Genomic DNA, 24,396 nt, shown 5'->3' with positions numbered 1-24,396 from the left:
CTTACTGCCATCAAGCAGTGTGGGAACATAAGTTTTGTGGTCATGTTGATAGACTCCATCTTGAAGGAGTAGTTCTCTACCGATTGATTGAACTTCCTTAGATTGACTATGGTTCTCCAGGAGCCATCAGGTTTTTGTATCATAAAGAGGGGGGAGTAAAACCCCCTTCCTTCCTCCCGAGCCAGGACTTCCTACAAAACACATTCTTGTGAACAAGTCCCAAGACTTCTGTCTCCAGAGCAGATTGCTCCTGCTCGGACTTCCTCCGGGGTGTTATGAAATTTTGCCTGGGTGGACGGTTGAATATTATCTTTAGACAGTCTTTGATAATATTTAATACCCAGGTGCTGGGGGAGATGTTTATCTAGGCGGGAAAGAAGAGGGAGAGCCTTCCTCCAACCTCGGATGTAATGTCAATAAAGGGATTTTTTTTGCTGATGTAGAGGGCCCTTTGATCATGTAGCCCGACCCCCTTTTATCTTTAAAGTTCCAATTTCTCCTATCTCCTGAGGGGCGACCTCTGTTAAATCTTCTCCTCCGAAAGAAAGTTTCTCTAGAGATCCCAAAAAACCTGGGAAAGGCTTACTTTTTATCTCCTGAATGTTCCAAGATTTCTTCTAGCTTTTTGCCAAAAAGGAATTGCCCGTCACATGGGATGGAGCACAGTTTAAGTTTAGACGGTAAATCCCCAGGACAACCTTTAAGCCATAGGGCTCTCCTTGCCGCATTGGACAAGCTCGCTGCTCTAGCAGTTTATCTTGCAGAATCCGCAGAAGAATCTGCCAAAAAAGCTGATGCTCCTTGCACTAAAGGTACCGTCACATTAAGCGACGCTGCAGCGATATAGACAACGAGCCAATCGCTGCAGCGTCGCTGTTTAGGTCGCTATAGAGACGTCAAACACGGCAACACCAGAACAATGCAGGAGCGATCCAGTGACGTAACGGCGATTCACTTATCGTTCTCGCTGGTTGTTAGCTCCACGTAAAACCATTGCAGGCATCGTTGCTTTTGCTGTCAAACATGACGAATCACGCCAACCTGATAACCAAATAAAATTCTGGACTTCTAGCTACGACCAGCGATGTCACAGCGGGATCCTGATCGCTGCTGCATGTCAAACACAACGAGATCGCTATCCAGGATGCTGCAACGTCACGGATCGTTGTCGTTCTCGTTGTAAAGTTGCTCAGTGTGAAGGTACCTTAAGGATATGTTCGCAAGGATATTGTTTCTAGGTACTTTATCCCTTAGCGGATCTTCTATCTGCTGTAGACAGACCATGAGAGCACGGGCCGTACATGTCCCAGCTATTGCTGGTGTGTCTTTTAGAACGCCAGAATCTTCCAATGGAAGGGACGATTTTTTTTCAAAGATTTCGCCACAGCACCGTCAATCTTAGGGATTTTTTCCCAAGATTCGGAGTCTCTCTCCTCAAAGATATACCTCCTTTTAGATGAAGAAGGCAAAGTGCCCATCTTTTCAGGTTTTTTCCATTCTTTTTCAATCAATGCTTTGATTTTTGCATTGACCGGAAATGTATGTTTTCCTTTTTCTTCTAATCCACCAAACATGACATCCTCTAGTGACCTAGGTGTCTTTTCCTCCTTTAGGCCCATTGCAGACCTAACTAATTTTTCAACGTCGTCAGTTGGAAAACATGGTCGACCCCCGGTGTCACTGTCTGAGAAGGAATCTGAGGAGGAATCTGAGGACTGGAGAGAGGCAGAGGAGGTAGAGGGAGATCGGGATGTTTTATGACCTTCCTGTCCCTGAGAGGCATCCGAATCTGTAGACGCCTTGTGGCTTTTTCTCCTTGGTTTTTTTAAAAGGCCACGTTTAAGGAGTCTTATCTCAGCCTGTATAATGGCGTTAAGGCTAGTGGCGAAATTAGGGGTTTCTTCCTGTATAGTCTTATTAATGCAGTTAGCGCAGAGCTCCTTCTGCCACTGAACAGCAAGCGGGTCTTTACAAAGGACACATTCTCGGTTCTTTGTTTTACCGCTAGACTTCCTCGACCCCTAGTGATCAAACAGAAAAAAATGGACCCCGTTACCAAAAGGGTGACAGTCATGTAGATCACTCACCACCGCTGACAGTCAAGGGTACCGGTTTCAGAGGCTGGACAGATGCACATGCAGCATCCTGGGACTTCTGGACACTGAGGAGTCTTACCGGACAGGACAACTGCTGCTCCTACCACTTGAGCGGCTGCTTATCCTGGTATGCTGGTGGCTCGGCAAGGCATCCGGCTCCTGCTGTGAAGGCGTCTGTTGCTGCTCCACTTCCATGATGACGCTTTGGGCATGAGTGCGTCTTCTGTGGTCATCCCCCTTTTATGAGGGATCCACTTCACTCCCCGCCTCCTCTGGTGCTCAATGATGGCCCCTCCCCTCCTCTCCAACGCCGCCGGAGTCTTTTTCCACCGACTGGCGTTCTCTTCATGGGCGCCACCATCTTAGATCCGGCGCCCGCCTTCTGGGACGTTGGCAGAGAGGGAAGGGCGGCGCGGCAGCCACAGAGGAGCCCGGACATCCGACCGTGCAGCACCAATGCCCGCTCGGAAGCTAAGCCCCGGAGGACCTGCGGACGGCACTTCCAGTACCCGAGGACCAGAGCACAGGCCCTGCCTGTTCTTCAATGCCGTGACGAGTAATGGGTAAGTAAGAATATCTTCCTGCTGTTTTCAGCACAACGGTTCCTGTCAGGACAGGAAACCCAACTAAAGCGACGGAGGTGTACCGCCCTTTTATTTTCAGTAGGGGTTCCTGTCCTGGCTGGATCCCCTCTCAGGTGTGCAGTCATGGGGGAAGGGAAAAAACTGGCTACCGGTAAGTAGTAACCTTGGTGTTTTCCCCTTCACCTATGAAAGCATACCTGAGAGATTTTTGGAGAAATTAAGCACCTTATGGAGGGACCACCGCTTGCGGCACCCTTCTAGCAAAAGTCAAGTCCGCATAAGAGGACCGATTCAGTCTGCAGTGCTTCAAAAAAAGTAAATGGCGAGGACCAGATTGTGGCCTTACAGATCTCATCAATTGATACCTCCGCCTTTACTGCCCAGGAGGTTGCCACGGCTCTGGTGGAGTGAGCCTTGATGCCTTCAGGAACCGGAGCACCACTTGTAGTGTAAGATAAACTAATGGTCTCCCTGGTCCATCTGACAATGGTACTCTTAGACACCATATACCTTTTCCACTACCCTGAAAGGCTACAAATAAGAACTGGTCCTTTCTCCACTGACTGGTCATGGATATATACTCTAACATGGACCTCCACACAGCTAAGGTAAGGAATTGTTCTTCCCCTAGATTTTAGGGTTATTACAAAAGGAGGGCAAAGTAATCTCTTAGCTCCTATGGAATTTAAGAACCACCTTGGGGAGATATGCCGGTCCAGCCTTAGAACAACTCTGTTGTCATACACCTGTGTGTAGGGAGGGGGGGGGGGAGGCATATGGGCAGGGCCTGCATATTGCTCACCCTGCGAGATGATGTTAGGGTCACTAGTAACATCTTATGTGTGACTAACTTTGCAGAGAAATCCTGTAAGGGTATGTGCACAAGTTGCAGAAAGATGTGCGGATTTGTCTGCACTGATTTTGGTAAATCCGCAGTGCGGATTTACCGTGTTTTTTTCACGTTTTTTGTGCGGATTCCACCTGAGGATTTACACCTGCGGATTCCTATTGAGGAGCAGGTGTAAACCGCTGCGGAATCCTCACAAAGAATGGATATGCTGCGGAACAAACAACGCAACATTTCCGCATGTTTTTTTCCTGCAGCATGTGCACTGCGGATTTGTTTTTCCATAGGTTTACATGGTACTGTAAACTCATGGAAAACTGCTGCGAATCCGCAGCAAAATCTGCAGCGTGTGGACATACCCCAAGAGCTCAAATAGATCATTAGTTAGCGCCTCAAACTAGGTTCAGGTCTCAAGAAGGAATTTTTGGGACTATAATGGTCTGGATCTACTACAGGATTTTATAAACAGACACCCATTTATTTGTTGCTAGGTTGCAATTAAACAAGGCTCCCAGCGCTGATACCTGCACCATGAGTGTTAGTTGCTAACCCTAGTTTCAATCCCAACTGCAGAAACTCTAGAATAGACCCAACAGGGGCCTCATCTCCTAAGGACTGCCCTAAAAAAACAAAAAAACAAAACACTCCAGGAACCTCTTCCATGTTCTACCATAGATCCTTGATGTAAGGCCAGGGTCACATTTGTGAGTTCAATGCGAGAAACTCGCGCGAGTCTCTTGCATCAAGTCCCGGCACTGCCGCCGGCACTCAGGACCTGAGTGTGCGGCTGCATATATTTCTATGCAGCTGATCGCTCCGTTCCCGAGTGCCAGGACTTGAGAGTTTCTCCCATTGAACTCTAAAGTGTGACCCTGGCCTAATAGGTTTCCTACATTTCAACAGGGTGGAGACTAGCCCTGGTGAGAACCCCTGCCAACTCAGTAATGCCCTCTCAAATCCCATGCTGCTAGATGGAAGTCCTTCACTTGAGAGAGTGGCAAACTGGCCCCTGGGTAAGAAAGTCCAGGATCTCTGGTAGAATCCTTGGATCGGACACTAGCCTTAGAAGGGAAAACCATGGTCTTTTTGGCCAGAATGGAGAAATGAGAATCACCCTCGCCTGATCCTCCCTGATCTTTCTCCTGACTGTTGGAATCATTGCTATTGGAGAAAATGCATAGGCCATCCTGCACCTCCAGGAAACCTGAAGAGCATCCACTGCGAATGGTTTAACGAACAGAAGTTCTTCACTTTTCTGTTAGATCTGTTTGCCAACTTACACATCTCCGGCTGCCCCCAATATCTGCTGGAAAATTTGGGAATTTAGAGACCATTCTCCTGGTCTCAATTTCTCTCTACTCAGGAAGTCTGCCTTTGTGTTGTCTATTCCCCTTAAGTGAAGTGCCGTAAGGGATAATAGGTGTTGCTTCACTAGCTGAAGTAGTCTGCTGCCATCATTAGTGTATAGGACCTTGTTTTCCGCTGGTGGTTGATATAAGCCACGGCTGCTCAATTGTCCAACATGACTCGGACATAGCAACCCTGGAGGAAGGGGAGAAAGTGTCTCAAGGCTCTTTCAAGTTTGAACCATGGCCCCTCTCTAGAGGAGACCAGATCCCCTAAGGTCTCACTCAGTTCAGATGTGTGCCCCATCCAGTATTGTTCGCATCTGTCGTGATAACGTTCTCCACTGGTCTTATCCACTGGACCCCTGACGCCAGGGCCGGCGTCAGCACCCGGCGCACCCGGGCAAGTGCCGGGGACCTGACAAGACAGGGGGGCCCACTCACGCAGTCATACATCCATCTGGCCGCTTTAACCCTTTCTACCCCTTCAATTTGCCCTGCCTGGCACAAGCATCTTCTCAGTCAGTGCAGGGCCAGGCACATAGGGGTTAAGGACACAGCCAGCGTGACATTGTGGGCGGAGAGTTCTCCTGCTCTGCTCTCCTGGCTGTGTGCAGTGCTGAACTAATCAGGCACAGGCAGATTCCGGACTGGAGGAGCTGCTACCGGCACCTGAGTGAGTGCCATGCTATATCGCTGTATATTCTGACAGTCTGGGTGACCTGGGGGGGCGGCCATGGGCTGGGCGGCTGCAGCTGACATAAATACATACATACATTACAGCAGCCGCCCAGCCCAGGCCCCCAGCACAGCCTGTATAGATACAGTGTATATAATATATACAGGACAGGTGCTGGGGGCCTGGGCTGGGCGGCTGTTGGAGTATATACACCGCACAGTACCTCTCCCCTGTATATATACACTGCACAGTACCACTCCCCGTATATATACACTGCACAGTACCTCTCCCCTGTATATATACACTGCACAGTACCACTCCTCCTGTATATATACACTGCACAGTACCTCTCCCATATATATATATATATATATATATATATATATATATATATATATATATATATATATATATATATATATATATATATATATATATACACACATACATACACCGCACAGTACCACTCCTCCTGTCCTGTATATATACACCGCACAATACCTCTCCTCTGTATATATACACTGCACAGTACCACTCCTCCTGTCCTGTATATATACACTGCACAGTACCACTCCCCTCTATATATACTCCGCACAGTACCTCTCCCCTGTATATATACACTGCACAGTACCACTCCCCTCTATATATACTCCGCACAGTACCACTCCTCCTGTCCTGTATATATACACACTGCAGAATTTGCAATAGCTGTCACTCATGTAAGAAGTGAATTATGGCATTGTACTATACCTATATTTCTCTGCTGTATCTGGGCATCATGAATCGTGGTATGTGTTAAAGGGGGGGGAGCCCACTGAGACTCTTTCGCCCGGGGCCCTCAAAAACCTGGAGCCAGCCCTGCCTGACGCCAAATGTATTTTTTACTGTCCACCAAGACAGGGAATCCCTTATTGCAAAATAAAGATGTAACTTTGCCCTTTTAATTACCTGTGCAGACAGGACCTCCCACTGTAGCTGCCTTAGGTGAAACTGGGCCGATCTTCCTGCCGGGATATACAAGATGTTAGGGATCCAGGCAAGGACACTGCTTCTCTTCGTGACATTTTTGGCTAATCTATCGCTGACAGCACCAGGGCCATTATTTTGGCTATTTTGCCCTCTGGTTAGGCTACGTTCACATTGGCGTTCCGCCAATGTGCGTCGCTGTTGCGCCGGCGACGCGCCCCTATGTTTAACATAGGGGACGCGTGCGTCGTTTTGGTGGCGTTTTTCGCCACGTGCGTCGTTTCAGACGCTAGCGTCGGACGCAAGAAAACGCTACATGTAGCATTTTCTGTGCGTCCGATTTTCGTCGGAAAACGACGCACGCGTCGCAAAACGCTAATGCTAATGTGAACGTAGCCTAAGAGACAGATCTGGTGCTCAGAGTTCAAGACCAACCCCAGGAAGGACTGTATCATCTCTGGTTTTAGTCTCGATTTGAGTGTATTTACCATTCAGCCCAGCTCTTCCTAGGACCACAGTTACCTCCCTCAGCTGTTTTGCACAGTGATCTTCTGACTATAAGGAAGTCGTCCAGGTACAGGGTGATAGTGTATTGAGAACAAGGTAGGTCATCACCTCCGATATTACCTTGGTAAATACTGGTCTCGGAGCTACAGTATTGACATTCCGAATGGAAGGGCTGTATACTGGTAACGCCTGACCCATCCTAGGACATACAGAGCCTCCCTCTGTAATTTTTGATGGTCCCGATTGATTGGGATGTGATAATAGGCGTCCTTCAAAATTGATGACCGACATGAAACAATTCTGAAATAACAGCCCAATAGTGGTCTTTACTCACTCCATCTTGAAGGAACAATTCACAATCCATCGGTTGAGCTTCCTCAGGTTGATAATACTTAGAGAACCATCTGACATCTTGATAAAAAAAAAAAATAAAAAAAAAAATAAAAAAAATAATCCTCTTCCCATCTCTTCCGGGACTTTGCAAAGGGCGAACTTTTGTAAGAGTCCCAAGATTTCTGCCTCCAGGGCCAGCTGTTCTCCTGGTGATTTCCTGCGGTGTCTTAACCCCTTAAGCCCTAAGGGTGGTTTGCACGTTAATGACCGGGCCAATTTTTACAATTCTGACCACTGTCCCTTAATGAGGTTATAACTCTGGAAAGCTTCAACGGATCCTGACGATTCTGACATTGTTTTCTCGTGACATATTGTACTTCATGACAGTGGTAAAATTTATTTGAGATTATCAGTGTTTATTAGTGAAAAAATTCCGCAATTTTTCAACTTTGAATTTTTATGCCCCTAAATCACAGAGATGTCACACAATATTTAATAAGTAACATTTCCCACATGCCTACTTTACATCAGCGCAATTTTGGAACCAACATTTGTTTTGTTAGGGAGTTATAAGGGTTAAAAGTTGACCAGCAATTTCTCATTCTTACACCATTTTTTTTTTTTTTTTTTTTTTTTAGGGACCACATCACATTTGAAGTCATTTTATACGGTCTATATGGTAGAAAATAACCAAGTGTGACACCATTCTAAAAACTGCACCCCTCAAGGTGCTCAAAACCGCATTCAAGAAGTTTATTAACCCTTCAGGTGTTTCCCAGGAATTTTCGGAATATTTAAAAAAAAAAGTGAACATTTAACTTTTTTTTTTTTTTTTTTTTCCCACAAAAAATTTACTTCAGCTCCAATTTATTTTACCAAGGGTAACAGGAGAAAATGGACCCCAAAAGTTGTTGAACAATTTGTCTTGAGTACGCCGATACCCCACATGTGGGGGTAAACCACTGTTTGGGTGCATGGCAGAGCTCGGAAGGGAAGGAGCGCCATTTGACTTTTCAATGCAAAATTGACTGGAATTGAGATGGGACGCCATGTTGCATTTGGAGAGCCACTGATGTGCCTAAACATTGAAACCTCCCACAAGTGATACCATTTTGGAAAGTAGACCCCCTAAGGAACTTATCTAGAGGTGTGGTGAGCACTTTGACCCACCAAGTGCTTCACAGAAGTTTATAATGCAGAGCCGTAAAAATAAAAAATAATTTTTTCACAAAAATGATTTTTGCCCCTAATTTTTTGTTTTCCCAAGGGTAACAGAAGAAATTGGACCCCAAAAGTTGTTGTCCAATTTGTCCTGAGTACGCCAATACCCCATATGTGGGGGGGGTTGGGGGAACCACCGTTTGGGCGCATGGCTGAGCTCGGAAAGGAAGGAGCGCCGTTTGGAATGCAGACTTAGATGGAATGGTCTGCAGGTGTCACATTGCATTTGCAGAGCCCCTAATGTACCTAAACAGTAGAAATCCCCCACAAGTGACCTCATAATGGAAACTAGAACCCCCAAGGAACTTGTCTAGATGTGTTGTGAGAACTTTGAACCTCAAAGTGTTTCACTACATGTTATAACGCAGAGCTGTGAAATTAAATCATTTTTTCCCACAAAAATGTTTAGCGCCCCAAATTTTTATTTTCCCAAGGGTAACAAGAGAAATTGGACCCCAAAAGTTGTTGTCCAATTTGTCCTGAGTACGCTGATACCCCATATGTTGGGATAAACCCCCGTTTTGGCACACGGGAGAGCTCAGAAGGGAAGGAGCACCGTTTTACTTTTTCAACGCAGAATTGGCTGGAATTGAGATTGGACGACATGTCGCGTTTGGAGAGCCCCTGATGTGCCTAAACAGTGGAAACCCCCAATTATAACTGAAACCCTAACCCCAACCACGCCCCTAACCCCAACCACGCCCCCAACCCTGACACACCCCTAACCCTAATCCCAACTGTAAATGTAATCCAAACCCTAACTGCAGCCCTAACCGGAAAATGGAAATAAATAAATTTTTTTAATTTTATTATTTTTCCCTAACTAAGGGGGTGATGAAGGAGGATTTGATTTACTATTTATAGCGGGTATTTTAGCGGATTTTTATGATTGGCAGCTGTCACACACTAAAAGACGCTGTTTATTGCAAAAAAAAAAAAAAAAAAAATAATAGTTTTTGCATCTCCACATTTTGAGAGCTATAATTTTTCCATATTTTGGTCCACAGAGTCATGTGAGGTCTTGTTTTTTGCAGGACAAGTTGACGTTTTTATTGGTATCATTTTCGGGCACGTGACATTTTCTGATCGCTTTTAATTCTGATTTTTGTGAGGCAGAATGACCAAAAACCAGCTATTCATGAATTTCTTTTGGCGGGGGGCGTTTATACTGTTCCACGTTTGGTAAAATTGATAAAGCCATTTTATTCTTCGGGTCAGTACGATTACAGCGATACCTCATTTATATCATTTTTTTATGTTTTGGCACTTTTATACGATAAAAATTTTATAGAAAAAAATAATTATTTTTCGCTTTATTCTGAAGACTAACTTTTATTTTTTCGCCGATGATGCTGTATGGCAGCTCGTTTTTTGGAGGACAAGACGTTTTCAGCGGTGCCATAGTTATTTATATCCGTCTTTTGTTTGGTGGTATGATAGTAAAGCGTCGTTTTTTGCCTCTTTTTACGGCGTTCACTGAAGGGGTTAACTAGTGGGACAGTTTTATAGGTGGGGTCGTTACGGACGCGGCGATACTAAATTTGTACTTTTAAATTTTTTTTTTTATTATTTAGATAAAGACTCAATGAAAGTCAATGGGTGCAGAAACACTGCAGATCCGCACAAATAAATGACATGCTCCTTCTTTTAATCAGCAGCATTTTCAGTGCGGAGTTGTCCGCACCATCAGCACAGCATTTCTTTATCCCATTGATTTACATTGTACTGTAAATCACTTGCGGATCTGCAGCGTTTCCACGCTGAAAAATAAAACGCTGCGGATCCGCAGGAAATCTGCAACGTGTGCACACGGCCTGAGTGTGATTAGGAATGCAGCATATATTTCCATCATCAATATCAGGTACTTACTAGTTTACAGGCTCTATATGTATAAACCCCGATAAATGGAGTGATTCTTAATATAACCTCTGCACAGTATTTTTCGTTTCTTGTTTGCATGTGTTGCCATCTCCTTTTTTAATTATGTCCGACTTTACACATACAAAACTTGTTTGACTTGTCAGGTATAGGAAATACTGATCCCATCACAAACACATTTACTTCTTAATAACTAGCTCAACAGCTGTCAGATTACGGTACATATCCCAAATCCACAGTTCCTGGGACAGTATACTATGCCTCACATCCAGCGAAAACGGACATTTGAGAAAAGTGCTTACTGAAAGTTGATTAGCATAACTAGGAAGGTTGTTAGCAGCCGAAAAAGACCTCTTAAAAAAAAATTCCTTTAAAAGCTGCATACTAGGCACTGGGTAAGGCCATCTAAACTCTGGAAGCTGTATAGGGGCACTTCGGCCCGATATATAAACTAATTATGAAAATACAAACCATTAAAGGGCTTTTCTAAAATGTCTTCTGCATGACAATTAGGGCTAGCAGCATGGTCGCAGTGCATGAACGTCACACTCGGCAATGTTGCTAGCAGAAGTAACTTTGCCTCTGCAACATCGGAGGAGCACATCGAAGTTAGCGATGTTATAACAGTGCTTACAAGCTCTATTGGAAAGCGATTGTAAGCACTGTGCTTTTTGCCTAGGAAACCCACCAACTCAGACTACTGCTCGGTGGCTAGCCACAGTTGCAAACAATTAAAAATCCTTCCATTCTTGAGAGCAGAAAGAATTTTTAACAACATGTGGAGTTGCTTGCTATAACAAACACTTTGCAATTTTACCCACTTGTGATGATGAAAATAACCATTTATTTTGGATAGTGCACAAGGAGCGGTCTGCGGTGTCAGAGGCCCTTTTTAAAAAAAAAAAATAAAAAAAATAATAATAAAGTTTGTATTACACTAAACTTACTCTGGACGTGGTAGTGGCATTGCGGGTAGTTGCCCCGTCATTTATTTGGTCTCAGCTCATGACAAACGCCAAAACATATTACATAGCCACCTCTTCTCATACCAAGGAAGCAATGAGGATGTAGATCATTTTAATTTTTACTCCATTGCATGAAAACGTGAAAAGTTAAAGTAGCTATGACTAGTCATACCAAGCGACATCTATAGGCACTACAAGAAAATGAACACACAAAGCCAAAAAGAAATACCTGTTTTTCGGAGGCTCAATAGTATCAAGATGGAAGTTTTCATTTGCAACGATTTCATGGGCTAATAGTAAGTTGGATAAGTTCCTTGTGGTTGACATAATGTCATCAAAGGTTGATGTTCTTGGTGGACTTGCTAATAAACAAAAAGCAGAACAAATATGGATGAATGGCAATCTAAGATAGATAATCAAAGACAGAAAAATATCCAACTTTGATGTCTGAATTAGAAAAAAAAAAAAAAAAGTGTACGCACTTTTTTCCTCCAAAAAATGTGGAGGAAAATAGGGGGTGCGCATTATAGTCCAGATGTACCAGCTCTGGCGGTGCAGCTGGTCACAGGAGGCTGGAGCCAGCGGCTGCGGCTAACTTCTGTACCCGCTTCTAAAGAGAAATGGATATTCTTTTGGGTGGGGGCCATCTTTATGATTGGCCCTCATCCACCCCCATCCTGGTGTGCATGACCTCTTCAGGAAAAAGAAAAAAAAAGCAACGACAAGACAACAAGCATTACACTTACCTACACGGCACTCCCTCGCAGCGTCCTGCTACATTTCCGGCAGCTGCTTTATGCTTGTAAGCAGCGCATGGCAGGGACGTCATGCACTGCTCACAAGCAGCGCACAGCTGCCGGAATACTCATTGCTCTGCACGCTGGAACTGTGCATGCAGAAAGAAGTGAGTATTCATTGCTCTTCAGTAGTGCGCACCGTGTCAGCCAGGGCCTTCCTGCAGCTGCTGGGCGGTCACGTGTGCTGCTACTTAAGAGAAATGAATATTCACCTCCCTGGGTGTGGAGAGAGATGAATTCATTTCTCTTAAGTAGCAGCACACGTGACCGCCCGGCAGCTGCAGGAAGGCCCCGGCTGACACCGTGCACACTACTGAAGAGCAATGAATACTCACTGCTTTCTGCATGCACAGTCCCGGTGTGCAGAGCAGTAAATAATCCGACAGCTGTGCTCTGCTTGTGAGCAGTGCATGACATCCCTGCCATGCACAGCTTACAAGCATAAAGCAGCTGCTGGCAACAGAGCAAGAGGCTGCGAGGGAGCATTGGGAAGGTAAGTGTAGTGTTCTGTTTTTTGTTTTTGTTTTTTAATGTTTTCTTATGGGGCCATACACACCAGAATAGGGATTGAGGGGACCAAGCACACCAGAATAGGGCGATGAAGGGGCCATGCACACCAGAGTAGAGACAGAGGGGGCCATGATACCAGGGTAGGGAATGAAGGGGCCATATGTATCAGGACGGGGATGAGGGGAACCATATATACCAGGATAGGGGATGTTAAGTTCAGAATTGACCACATTTTTTGCTTTAGTTTTTTTCCTAATTTCTTCCACTAATACCTAGGTGCATCTTTTGATCCAGTGCATCTTATAGTCTGAATACGGTATTAGTTGCTGTTGGCAGCTGCATTACCATCGTCAAACATCACTAATCAATTTCTAATACACACAAATTGGATTTGAAAGGTTTGTCCAGGTCTGATATTGATGACCTATCCATTGGATAAGTGAGTATCAACTCAGTGTGGATCAGACCCCCCCCCCCCCCCCCCATCAATCAGCTGTAAATACTTAGGCTACTTCCACACTAGCGTCGGAATCTCCCCGTCGCAATGCGTCGGGCAGAGATTCTGACGCTAGTGTTTAACGTACTGCACAACGGAGGCAGCGGATGCATTTCTCCGGCGCATCCGCTGCCCCATTGTAGGAGGTGGGGGCGGAGTTCCGGCCGCGCATGCGCGGTCAGAATAAGCGGTCCGTCAGGAGCAAAAAACGTTACATGTAGCGTTTTTTGCTCCCGACGGTCCGCAAAAGCACGACGCATCTGTCACTCGACGGATGCGAAGTGTGGCAATCTGTCGCAAATGCGTCGTCAATACAAGTCTATGGGGAAAAAACGCATCCTGCAAGCACTTTTGCAGGATGCGTTTTTTCTGCAAAACGACGCATTGTGACGGATTGCAGAAAACGCTAGTGTGAAAGTAGCCTAACAGAGCAGCCCAGCACCATTCCATTAAGTAGAGGTTGCTGTAGAACAGCTCCTGTTAGGGCTGTGGATAAATCAACATACAAGTCTGGGGTAACTGGTTAGGTCTTCCTGTCTGCTTCCTAAGATTTACCTGGTTTATTCTAGACTGTGAACATCATTTCATTGCTTACTGGCTGTAGATAGTTACACAATCCTGGACACAGCCCGTCATCCAGACAATTATATAATGGTGTGCCTCATGTTAAAACCCTACCAGAATACATGCACATTCCTTCCAGGTAGCTACACAGGAAGCAGCTCTGCTCATCAATGGCTGCATACAAAGACAAGATCAACACCAGTTTACAAATGTAATCATGCGTCATGGTAAAGATCATCCTCAGCCGACTTACACACGGGGGAAGCATGCTTGCTGGACGAATCGCTGGTAAAACTTTCCCGGGGAGAATCATTGTCACTGGATGAGCAAGCCATGCTTTCCGACAGCCGTGAGCCATCAGAATCGCTGTGCCGATCCTCATTACCAAAGGGTTTATCATCGCTGAGAGGCATTGTAGGATCTACATAAAAAGATAGTAGAAGTTACCAACATAACCACAATCACAGGTTTACAGGTCTGTTCACTATTCTGATCAATAAATATCTTGACATCTCCATATAAGAAAGATTATATATCCATCCATCTTCAAGATATAATGCACACACCTAATATCTCAAAACAGTATGCACACGCCAGCAATGAGAGATATAATATCTATCTATCTATATATGGTACTAGATGGTGGCCCGATCCTAATGCATCGGTATTCTAGAGTATGTATGTATGTATGTATGTATGTATGTATGTATGTATGTATGTATGTATGTATGTATGTATGTATGTATGTATGTGCCACATAGTATATAGCACAGGCCACGTGGTATATACAGCAGCAGAAAGAAGGGCGTTCCAGCTCCATAAAATCACAATTCTTTACTAGTCCATTAAAATTCTTCCAAATTGGTAAATCCTTGCATACATGCGAATGCTTCAGTACAAGAGTAAGAGAGCACTTACTCTTGTACTGAAGCATTCCCATGTATGCAAGGATTTACCAATTTGGAAGAATTTTAATGGACTAGTAAAGAATTGTGATTTTATGGAGCTGGAACGCCCTTCTTTCTGCTGCTGTTGTTACTACTCGTCCTGGTCTCAGACGAAGTTCCGGGCACCTGCGTTGATCGGTGAGCTGGCTGTGGCTTTTTAAGCCGTTCTTTATCTTTCATTGCTTATTCACATAGTACATAGGAGACAAATACTACATGGCCTGTGCTATATACTATGTGGCTGCTATATACAGTTAGGGCCAGAAATATTTGGAAAGTGACACAATTTTCGCGAGTTGGGCTCTGCATGCCACCACATTGGATTTGAAATGAAACCTCTACAACAGAATTTAAGTGCAGATTGTAACGTTTAATTTGAAGGATTGAACAAAAATATCTGATAGAAAATGTAGGAATTGTACACATTTCTTTACAAACACTCCACATTTTAGGAGGTCAAAAGTAATTGGACAAATAAACATAACCCAAACAAAATATTTTTATTTTCAATATTTTGTTGCAAATACTTTGCAGGCAATCACTGCCTTAAGTCTGGAACCCATGGACATCACCAAACGCTGGGTTTCCTCCTTCTTAATGCTTTGCCAGGCCTTTACAGCCGCAGCCTTCAGGTCTTGCTTGTTTGTGGGTCTTTCCGTCTTAAGTCTGGATTTCAGCAAGTGAAATGCATGCTCAATTGGGTTTAGATCTGGAGATTGACTTGGCCATTGCAGAATGTTCCACTTTTTGGCACTCATGAACTCCTGGGTAGCTTTGGATGTATGCTTGGGGTCATTGTCCATCTGTACTATGAAGCGCCGTCCAATCAACTTTGCAGCATTTGGCTGGATCTGGGCTGAAAGTATATCCCGGTACACTTCAGAATTCATCCGGCTACTCTTGTCTGCTCTTATGTCATCAATAAACACAAGTGACCCAGTGCCATTGAAAGCCATGCATGCCCATGCCATCATGTTGCCTCCACCATGTTTTACAGAGGAGGTGGTGTGCCTTGGATCATGTGCCTTTCCCTTTCTTCTCCAAACTTTTTTCTTCCCATCATTCTGGTACAGGTTGATCTTTGTCTCATCTGTCCATAGAATACTTTTCCAGAACTGAGCTGGCTTCTTGAGGTGTTTTTCTGCAAATTTAACTCTGGCCTGTCTATTTTTGGTATTGATGAATGGTTTGCATCTAGATGTGAACCCTTTGTATTTACTGTCATGGAGTCTTCTCTTTACTGTTGACTTAGAGACAGATACACCTACTTCACTGAGAGTGTTCTGGACTTCAGTTGATGTTGTGAACGGGTTCTTCTTCACCAAATTAAGTATGCGGCGATCATCCACCACTGTTGTCATCCGTGGACGCCCAGGCCTTTTTGAGTTCCCAAGCTCACCAGTCAATTCCTTTTTTCTCAGAATGTACCCAACTGTTGATTTTGCTACTCCAAGCATGTCTGCTATCTCTCTGATGGATTTTTTCTTTTTTTTCAGCCTCAGGATGTTCTGTTTCACCTCAATTGAGAGTTCCTTTGACCGCATGTTGTCTGCTCACAGCAACAGCTTCCAAATGCAAAACCACACACCTGGAATCCACCCCTGACCTTTTAACTACTTCATTGATTACAGGTTAACGAGGGAGACGCCTTCAGAGTTAATTGCAGCCCTTAGAGTCCATTGTCCAATTACTTTTGGTCCCTTGAAAAAGAGGACGCTATGCATTACAGAGCTATGATTCCTAAACCCTTTCTCCGATTTGGATGTGGAAACTATCATATTGCAGCTGGGAGTGTGCACTTTCAGCCCATATTATATATATAATTGTATTTCTGAACATGTTTTTGTAAACAGCTAAAATAACAAAACTTGTGTCACTGTCCAAATATTTCTGGCCCTAACTGTACATACATACATATTGTATAATACCCGATGCGTTAATACAGGCCATGCAGTATATAACAGTGGCCACTGGAAAGCCACTGGACTCACGAAATATGGAGTTTAAACCATGAAATTTATTCATACAATAGGCACAGAACACGTCATGAGACGCAAAAACAATTGCAATAAAGCAGGAACGTGTCGACCCTTCCAGGTCTTTTTCACATAGTCGGTAGAAAGAACAGTGAAAACACAAATAAAATTGCTGTATCAGACTTCAGACTCATTACGGACTACTAGAAGAGACCTCCACGAATAGGACCCTTCCCTCGGAGGGTACATCTATTCCTGGACTGTCCAGATCCCATTTGGGCTTAAGTAATCCCAGCACATTTAGCCCTCCACATTCACATCATGCCACAGAAGCATTATAGACCTTATGGATAGGGATATAGAGAGTCTCCTATCCAAATATCATCTGGGGCATTTGCCAACACACCAGAATCTGCAAAGAAATTTATATAATTTACCGTATACAATGTGATTTTCTGGATTTTATTTTTGATATTCTATCTCTCAATGTTCAAAATTAACCTACCCTTAAAATTATAGACTGTTCATGTCTTTGTCAGTGGGCAAACTTACAAAATCAGCAAGGGATCAAATAATTATTTCCTTCACTGTAACAATCTACCCAGTTCATTGTTACATAAATTGGTGATTGAGGATAATGTCACATGTGCATGAAGCTGGAAGGTGGGGTCCTGGAGACGGTTACTGGTGGACCCTTGGCACTCCAGTTAGACACCGTACAACTATCAGAGAAATATTGTATGTAATATATATATATATATATATATATATATATATATATATATATATTTTACTATGAAATCTGGAGCTGAGCACAATTGATCAGAGAACTGCTACTTTTTTTTTTTTTTTTTTTTTTTATTAACCAACATCCAGTGATCCCACTTCTGTACATCTTCACAAAAAATCATTCAGAAACCCTCCAGGATGCCCCATCATTAATCCACTAATTTTCTTTTGTCACCGCTATTTTTTATTTTTTTTTAGAAAAAAAAAAATATTCCCCAAAAATTCTCAATTATCTCCCCCTCCCCCCCTGAGAGATTATTACTTACTTATTATTGTAGGAATGAAATTTCACTTGATAGTTTATACTCAAGATTTAGTGAGTGTGCATGCTTTACCTTCTACTAGGGAAAGGCTTGCGGCACAGTGCACACCGCTTCTCAGACATGCAGAGTTTATTCAGAGCAGGGATGGGCAATTAATTTTCCCAAGGGGCCACATGAGACCGTGACTGTTGTGGAGGGCTGAACCAATGAACGGATATTAATTCTGTTCAATATTAGTATTAACTTATTATAATTATTTTATATTAGAATCACAGAATGTTAAGAGTTGGAAGGGACCTCCAGAGCCATCATGTCCAACCCCCTGCTCAGCAGGATTCACTAAATCATCTCAGACCAATGTCTGTCCAGCCTCTGTTTGAAGACTTCCATTGAAGGAGAACTCGCCACCTCTCATGGCAGCCTGTTCCACTCAGTAGCGTAACTACTGGAGGGGCAGAGGGTGCGGGCGCTGGTGCTCTGAGGGGGCCCACCCGGAGCTACGCTACTGTATTGGAGTGCACAGCGCGCCGATAGTTACATTCTGTGGCAGAGCAGGGAGAATCGATCTCCCTGCTCTGCCGCTATGGGGCCTCTGACCAGATGGGGGGGCCCGATGCCAGCAGTGGGCCCCACACCCATCATCGCAGGGTCAGCTGTATCTGCATTTAGCCAATACAGCTGATCACATTGAAGAGGGAAGGCGCGAACAGCGCTCCTTCTCCCATCAACCCGGTCAGCGTCTGACAACGCCGACACTGACAGGGGGCGCGATGACGTCACTGCCCACGTCCCGGAGGTGAGCGGGAGTAGCCCAGGAACCAGGAAGAAGAGAGGTATTTATTGTTTTTCTTTATGGGGTGCTGCCTTATACTAGAGTCTGCCTGCGGAAGGGGGGTGCTGCCTTAGGCTATGTGCACACGTTGCGGATTTTGCTGCGGATCTGCAGCGGATTTGCCACTGCGGATTCGCAGCAGTTTTCCCTGAGTTTACAGTACCATGTAAACCTATGGAAAACAAAATCTGCAGTGCACATGCTGCGGAATAAACTGCACAGAAACGTAGCGTTGTCTATTCCGCAGCATGTCAATTCTTTGTGCGGATTCCGTAGCGATTTATGCCTGCTCCATAATAGGAATCCGCAGGTGTAAAACTGCAGGTGAAATCCGTGGAAAAAAAAAACGCGGTAATTCCGCAGGTAATCCACAGTGTCTCGGGGGGGGGGGGGGGGCTGCCTTATGCTATAGAGTCTGCCTATGGAGGTGCATTATACAATATAGAGCAGGCCTATGGGGAGTGCATTATACAATATACAGCAGGCCTATGGGGAGTGCATTATACTATATTGAGGACAATCTGGTGCATTATACTATGTGGAGGCTATCTAGGGGGCCATCATACAGTGTGGGGATTACATTGAGTGGGTCATCTTACAGTGTTGGAGCCAAACAGTTTGGGGGCTATTAAGGGGCCAGTATACTGTGTGGGTGGTACTATACAGTTAGAGGGTGCTATACTGTGTATAAGAGAGAATCATATTGTGTATAGGGGAGCTGTACAGGCGGCAGACTTGGGACATTATTCAATGTAAAGTGGGCACTTATTGTTATAGGGGAACTCAGGTTACTGTGACTATCAAAGGGGCACACACAGGGCACTATTACTTTAAAGGGGGCAAAATATGGGCACTGTTTTCTAGGGCACTTGCACCCGGCGTTACTATATTATAGAGGGGTGCTTTAGAATTTAGAAGGCACAGAGAACCACACAGCAGGTTCAGTAATAGGGACACATACGGCAGCAGCGCTCAGCATTGGGGTATCAGGGGCAGTAATAGGGACACAGCAGCAGCGGCTCAGTATTGGGATATCAGGTGCAGTAATAGGGACACATACGGCAGCAGCGGCTCAGTATTGGTGTATTAGGGGCTGTAATAGGGACACATACGGCAGTAGCGCCTCAGTATTGGGGTATCAGGTGCAGTAATAGGGACACATTCGGCAGCAGCGGCTCAGTATTGGGGTATCAGGAGCAGTAATAGGGACATACGGCAGCAGCGGCTCAGTATTGGGAATCAGGGGCAGTAATAAGTACACATACGGCAGCAGCGGCTCAGTATTGGGGTATCAGGGGCAGTAATAGGGACACAGCAGCAGCGGCTCAGTATTGGGGTATCAGGGGCAGTAATAGGGTCACATACGGCAGCAGCGGCAGTAATAGGGACACATACGGCAGCAGCGGCTCAGTATTGGGATATCAGGTGCAGTAATAGGGTCACATACGGCAGCAGCGGCTCAGTATTTGGGGTACCAGCAGGATGAGGAGTTTGTGCAGGTTGGGAATAGATGGTGATGTGGCTGGAATATGAGAAGAAGTGAAATGTGTCTGTTGTATTCTCTGCAGATGAGTTGTAGCTGGAAGAAGTTGTGTCGGTCTGGGCCAGATGGAAAAGGCGGGAAAAGTGATGACTCCATCAGAAAGAACGTCAGCGGTAAGTTATCTGTAACTGTGCTGTGATCTCTTATATGTTCTGCAGGGCTGGTATCTACCACTGACAATAATATCCATGTTGGTCGTTAAATAGAGATTATCTTCAGTAACAGCGCAGTCATCTGCTCCACTTTAGGGTGCGTCACCCAATTGTAATCGGGGTTACCTGGTTAGGGGCCCACTCAGAAGCTTCGCCCCCCAAACCAAAACCCTAGTTACACCTCTGGTTCCACTCATTGATGACCCTCACTGTCAAAAAGTTTTATTCTAATTCCATTGCTTCTCGTGTTTCCATGTGCAAATGTGAGGGAGTATGATCTCTCTACTCTGTGACAGCCCTTCAGATATTTGTAGACAGTTATTAAATCTTCTTAGCCTTCTCTCTTGCATGCTAAACATTCCCAGATCCTTTAACCGTTCCTCATAGGACATACTCTGTAGTCGGCTCACCATCCGGGTAGATCTTCTCACTCAGAACTTGCTCCATTTTTTTTTTTTTTAAACCCCTTCATGACCCAGCCGATTTTGACCTTAAAAGGGAACCTGTCACCCCGTTTTTTCAGATGGAGATAAAAATACTGTTAAATAGGGCCTGCGCTGTGCGTTACTATAGTGTATGTAGTGTACCCCGATTCCCCACCTATGCTGCGAAATACATTACCAAAGTCACCATTTTCTCCTGTCAATCAGGCTGGTCAGGTCAGGTGGGCGTGGTGGCATCGCTGTTTCTTCCCCAGCTTTCCGTTGGTGGCGTAGTGGTGTGCGCATGTCCAAGTGCCCAATCCACTGCGCGCAGGTGAAGAAAAAGCGCGCGATCTGCGCCATTACCCTTGTCATCGGTGGGGGCGGCCATCTTCCTGAGGCCGCGCGTGCGCAGATGAAGTGCTCTGCTGCACGGTGCTTCAGGAAAATGGCCGCAGGATGCCGCGCGTGCGCAGATGGAGATCGCGGCGGCCATTTTCCTGAAGCCGAGATTGCATCTTTTTTGCAATTCTGACCAGTGTCTCTTTATGAGGTAATAACTCAGGAACGCTTCAACAGATCCTAGCGATTCTGAGATTGTTTTTTCGTGACATATTGGGCTATTGGGCTTCATGTTAGTGGTAAATATAGGTCCATAATTTCTGTATTTATTAGTGAAAAAAACGGAAATTTGGCGAAAATTTAGCAATTTTCAAATTTTGAATTTTTATTCTGTTAAACCAGAGAGCTATGTGACACAAAATAGTTAATAAATAACATTTCCCACATGTTTACTTTACATCCGCACAATTTTGGAAACAAATTTTTTTTTCGGCTAGGAAGTTATAAGGGTTAAAATTTGACCAGCGATTTCTCATTATTACAACGAAATTTACAAAACCATTTATTTTTTTTTTTTTTTAGGGACCACATCACATTTGAAGTCAGTTTGAGGGGTCTATATGGCTGAAAATACCCAAAAGTGACACCATTCTAAAAACTGCACCCCTCAAGGTACTCAAAACCACATTCAAGAAGTTTATTAACCCTTCGAGTGTTTCACAGCATCAGAAGCAACATGGAAGGAAAAAATATGAACATTTAACTTTTTAGTCACAAAAATGATCTTTTAAGCAACATTTTATTTTATTTTCCCAATGGTAAAAGGAGAAACTGAACCACGAAAGTTATTGTACAATTTGTCCTGAGTACGCCAATACCCCATATGTGGGGGGGAACCACTGTTTGGGCGCACGTCAGGGCTTGGAAGGGAAGAAGCGCCATTTGACTTCTTGAATGAAAAATTGGCTCCACTCTTTAGCGGACACCGTGTCGCGTTTGGAAAGCCTCTGTGGCTAAAGATTGGAGCTCCCCCACAAGTGACCCCATTTTGGAAACTAGATCCCCCAAGGAACTTATCTAGTTGCATAGTGAGCACTTTGAACCCCCAGGTGCTTCACAAATTGATCTGTAAAAATGAAAGTCCTTTTTTTCCCCCACAAAAAATTTTTTTTGCCTCAATTTTTTCATTTTTACATGGGCAACAAGAAAATGGATCCTAAAATTTGTACGCCGATACCTCACATGTGGGGGTAAACCACTGTTTGGGCACCCGGCAGGGCTCGGAAGGGAAGGCACACCATTTGACTTTTTGAATGAAAAATTAGCTTCAATCGTTAGCGGACACCATGTCGCCTTTGGAGAGCCCCTGTGCATAAACAGTAGAAACCCCCCACAAGTGACCCCATTTTGGAAACTAGACCCCCCAAGGAACTTATCTAGATATGTGGTGAGCAGAGCCGTGAAAATAATTATGCAGTTAATAGCCTCTGTGTCTGTACTGTTACATACTTAGGCAGTTAACTGGTTCATGCAGCTTTACATGAACACCCGAGCCTTACACTATGGCCGGTCCGAATAACCATAGCAATTGTTACCATCCACCTCTCGTCTCCCCTTTTCCTCATAGTTTGTAAGCTTGCGAGCAGGGCCCTCACTCCTCTTGGTATCTGTTTTGAACTGTATTTCTGTTATGCTGTAATGTCTATTGTCTGTACAAGTCCCCTCTATAATTTGTAAAGCGCTGCGGAATATGTTGGCGCTATATAAATAATAATAATAATAATAATAATAATTATTATTATTAAAACATTTTTTTCCCTAAAAAAAAAAAAAATGATTTTTTTTAGCCCGCAATTTTTTATTTTCCCACGGGTAACAGGAGAAATTAGACCCCCAAAGTTGTTGTGCAATTTTTCCTGAGTACGCTTATCCCCATATGTTTGGGTAAACTACTGTTTGGGTGCATATCGGGGCTCCGAAGGGAGGGAGCAACATTTGACTTTTTGAACGCAAGATTGGCTGGAATCAATGGTGGCTTCATGTTGCGTTTGGAGACCCCTGATGTGCCTAAACAGTGGAAACCCCTCAATTCAACCTCCAACACTAACGCCAACACACCCCTAACCCTAATCCCAACTCTAGCCATAACCCTAATCACATCCCCAACACACCTCTAACCCCAAGCCTAACCCTAACCCCAACCCTAAGGCTTTGAGCCCACGTTGCGGATTCTTGTGCGGATTTTTCCGCACCATTTTTGAAAAATCTGCAGGTAAAACACACTGCGCTTTACCTTCGGATTTACTGCGGATTTCCAGTGTTTTTTTGTGCAGATTTCACCTGCGGATTCCTATTGAAAAACAGGTGTAAAACAATGCGGAATCCGCACAAAGAATTGATATGTGGCGGAAAATACAAGGCAGCATTTCCGTGCGGTATTTTCCGCACCATGGGCATAGCGGATTTGGTTTTCCATAGGTTTATATGGTACTGTAAACGTGATGGAGAACTGCTACGAATCCGCAGCTACCAATCCGCTGCGGATCCGCAGCCAAATCCACACCGTGTGCACATAGCCCAATTGCAACCCTAACCCTAATTGCAACCCAAATTCTAAACTTAACCCTAACCCCAACTCTAACCCTAAGGCTGCGTGTCCACGATCAGGATGGCCGGCGGTATCGTCGGAGCGGCTTTGCCGCTCTGCGCTAAGCCCCGCCCCCTTCTGGGACGCGATGATGCCGGATGTGTTCACAGCACACATCCGGCATCATCGCACCCATCGCATAGGGCCCTGTGCTATATCTTGCGGCGACGCAGCGTCGCAAGATATACGGACATGCTGCGATCTGAACGGACGCGCAGCATGTCCGGAGTCGCAGGGCCGCCGCGTGCGTGTTACCACGCATAGTGGAGACGGGATTTCATTAAATCCCCTCCACTATGCTGTAACATCTGGACGCTGCGTGTCTGACGTTGCGGCTCTATGCAACGTCAGACACGCAGCGTTTCCTGCACGTGGAAACATACCCTAAGGGTATGTGCACACGTTGCGGATTCTCTGCGGATCCGCAGCATTTTTTTGCAGTGCAGAAATGCTGCAGACCTGCAATTGATTTACAGTACAATGTAAATCAATGAGAAAAAAAAAATGCTGTGCACATTTTGCGGAAAAACTGCTGCGGAAACGCTACGGTTTAAAAGAATTGGCACAGGTTTTCATGGCGCATACACCGTCACAGGTCGGGAAGGGGTTAAATGTGATGCCCAGAACTGGACACAGTATTCCAGATGAGGTCTGACCAAGGAGGAGTAGAGGAGATAATTACTTCACGTGATTT

The 24,396-nt window shown here is 44.8% G+C and overlaps 1 protein-coding gene across 1 annotated transcript in view; it reads right to left on the bottom strand.

Moving 5' to 3' along the window:
• The window catches only part of TCP11L2 (t-complex 11 like 2), a 63,316-nt gene that overhangs the window by 24,479 nt on the left and 14,441 nt on the right, over positions 1–24,396 (bottom strand). Inside the window, exons 2-3 of the mRNA XM_069764309.1 lie at positions 14,043–14,210; positions 11,652–11,784 (exon numbers count right to left, since the gene is read on the bottom strand). Of these exons, the coding sequence (XP_069620410.1) occupies positions 11,652–11,784; positions 14,043–14,202 (293 nt within the window). The 5' untranslated portion in view covers positions 14,203–14,210. The remainder of the gene's footprint in view (positions 1–11,651; positions 11,785–14,042; positions 14,211–24,396) is intronic.

The sequence above is a fragment of the Ranitomeya imitator genome, chromosome 4 (genome assembly GCF_032444005.1).
Source record: "Ranitomeya imitator isolate aRanImi1 chromosome 4, aRanImi1.pri, whole genome shotgun sequence".
NCBI lineage: Eukaryota > Metazoa > Chordata > Amphibia > Anura > Dendrobatidae > Ranitomeya > Ranitomeya imitator.
Note: the sequence above shows the minus strand (reverse complement) of the source record. Positions and strands in the feature narration are given on the sequence as shown.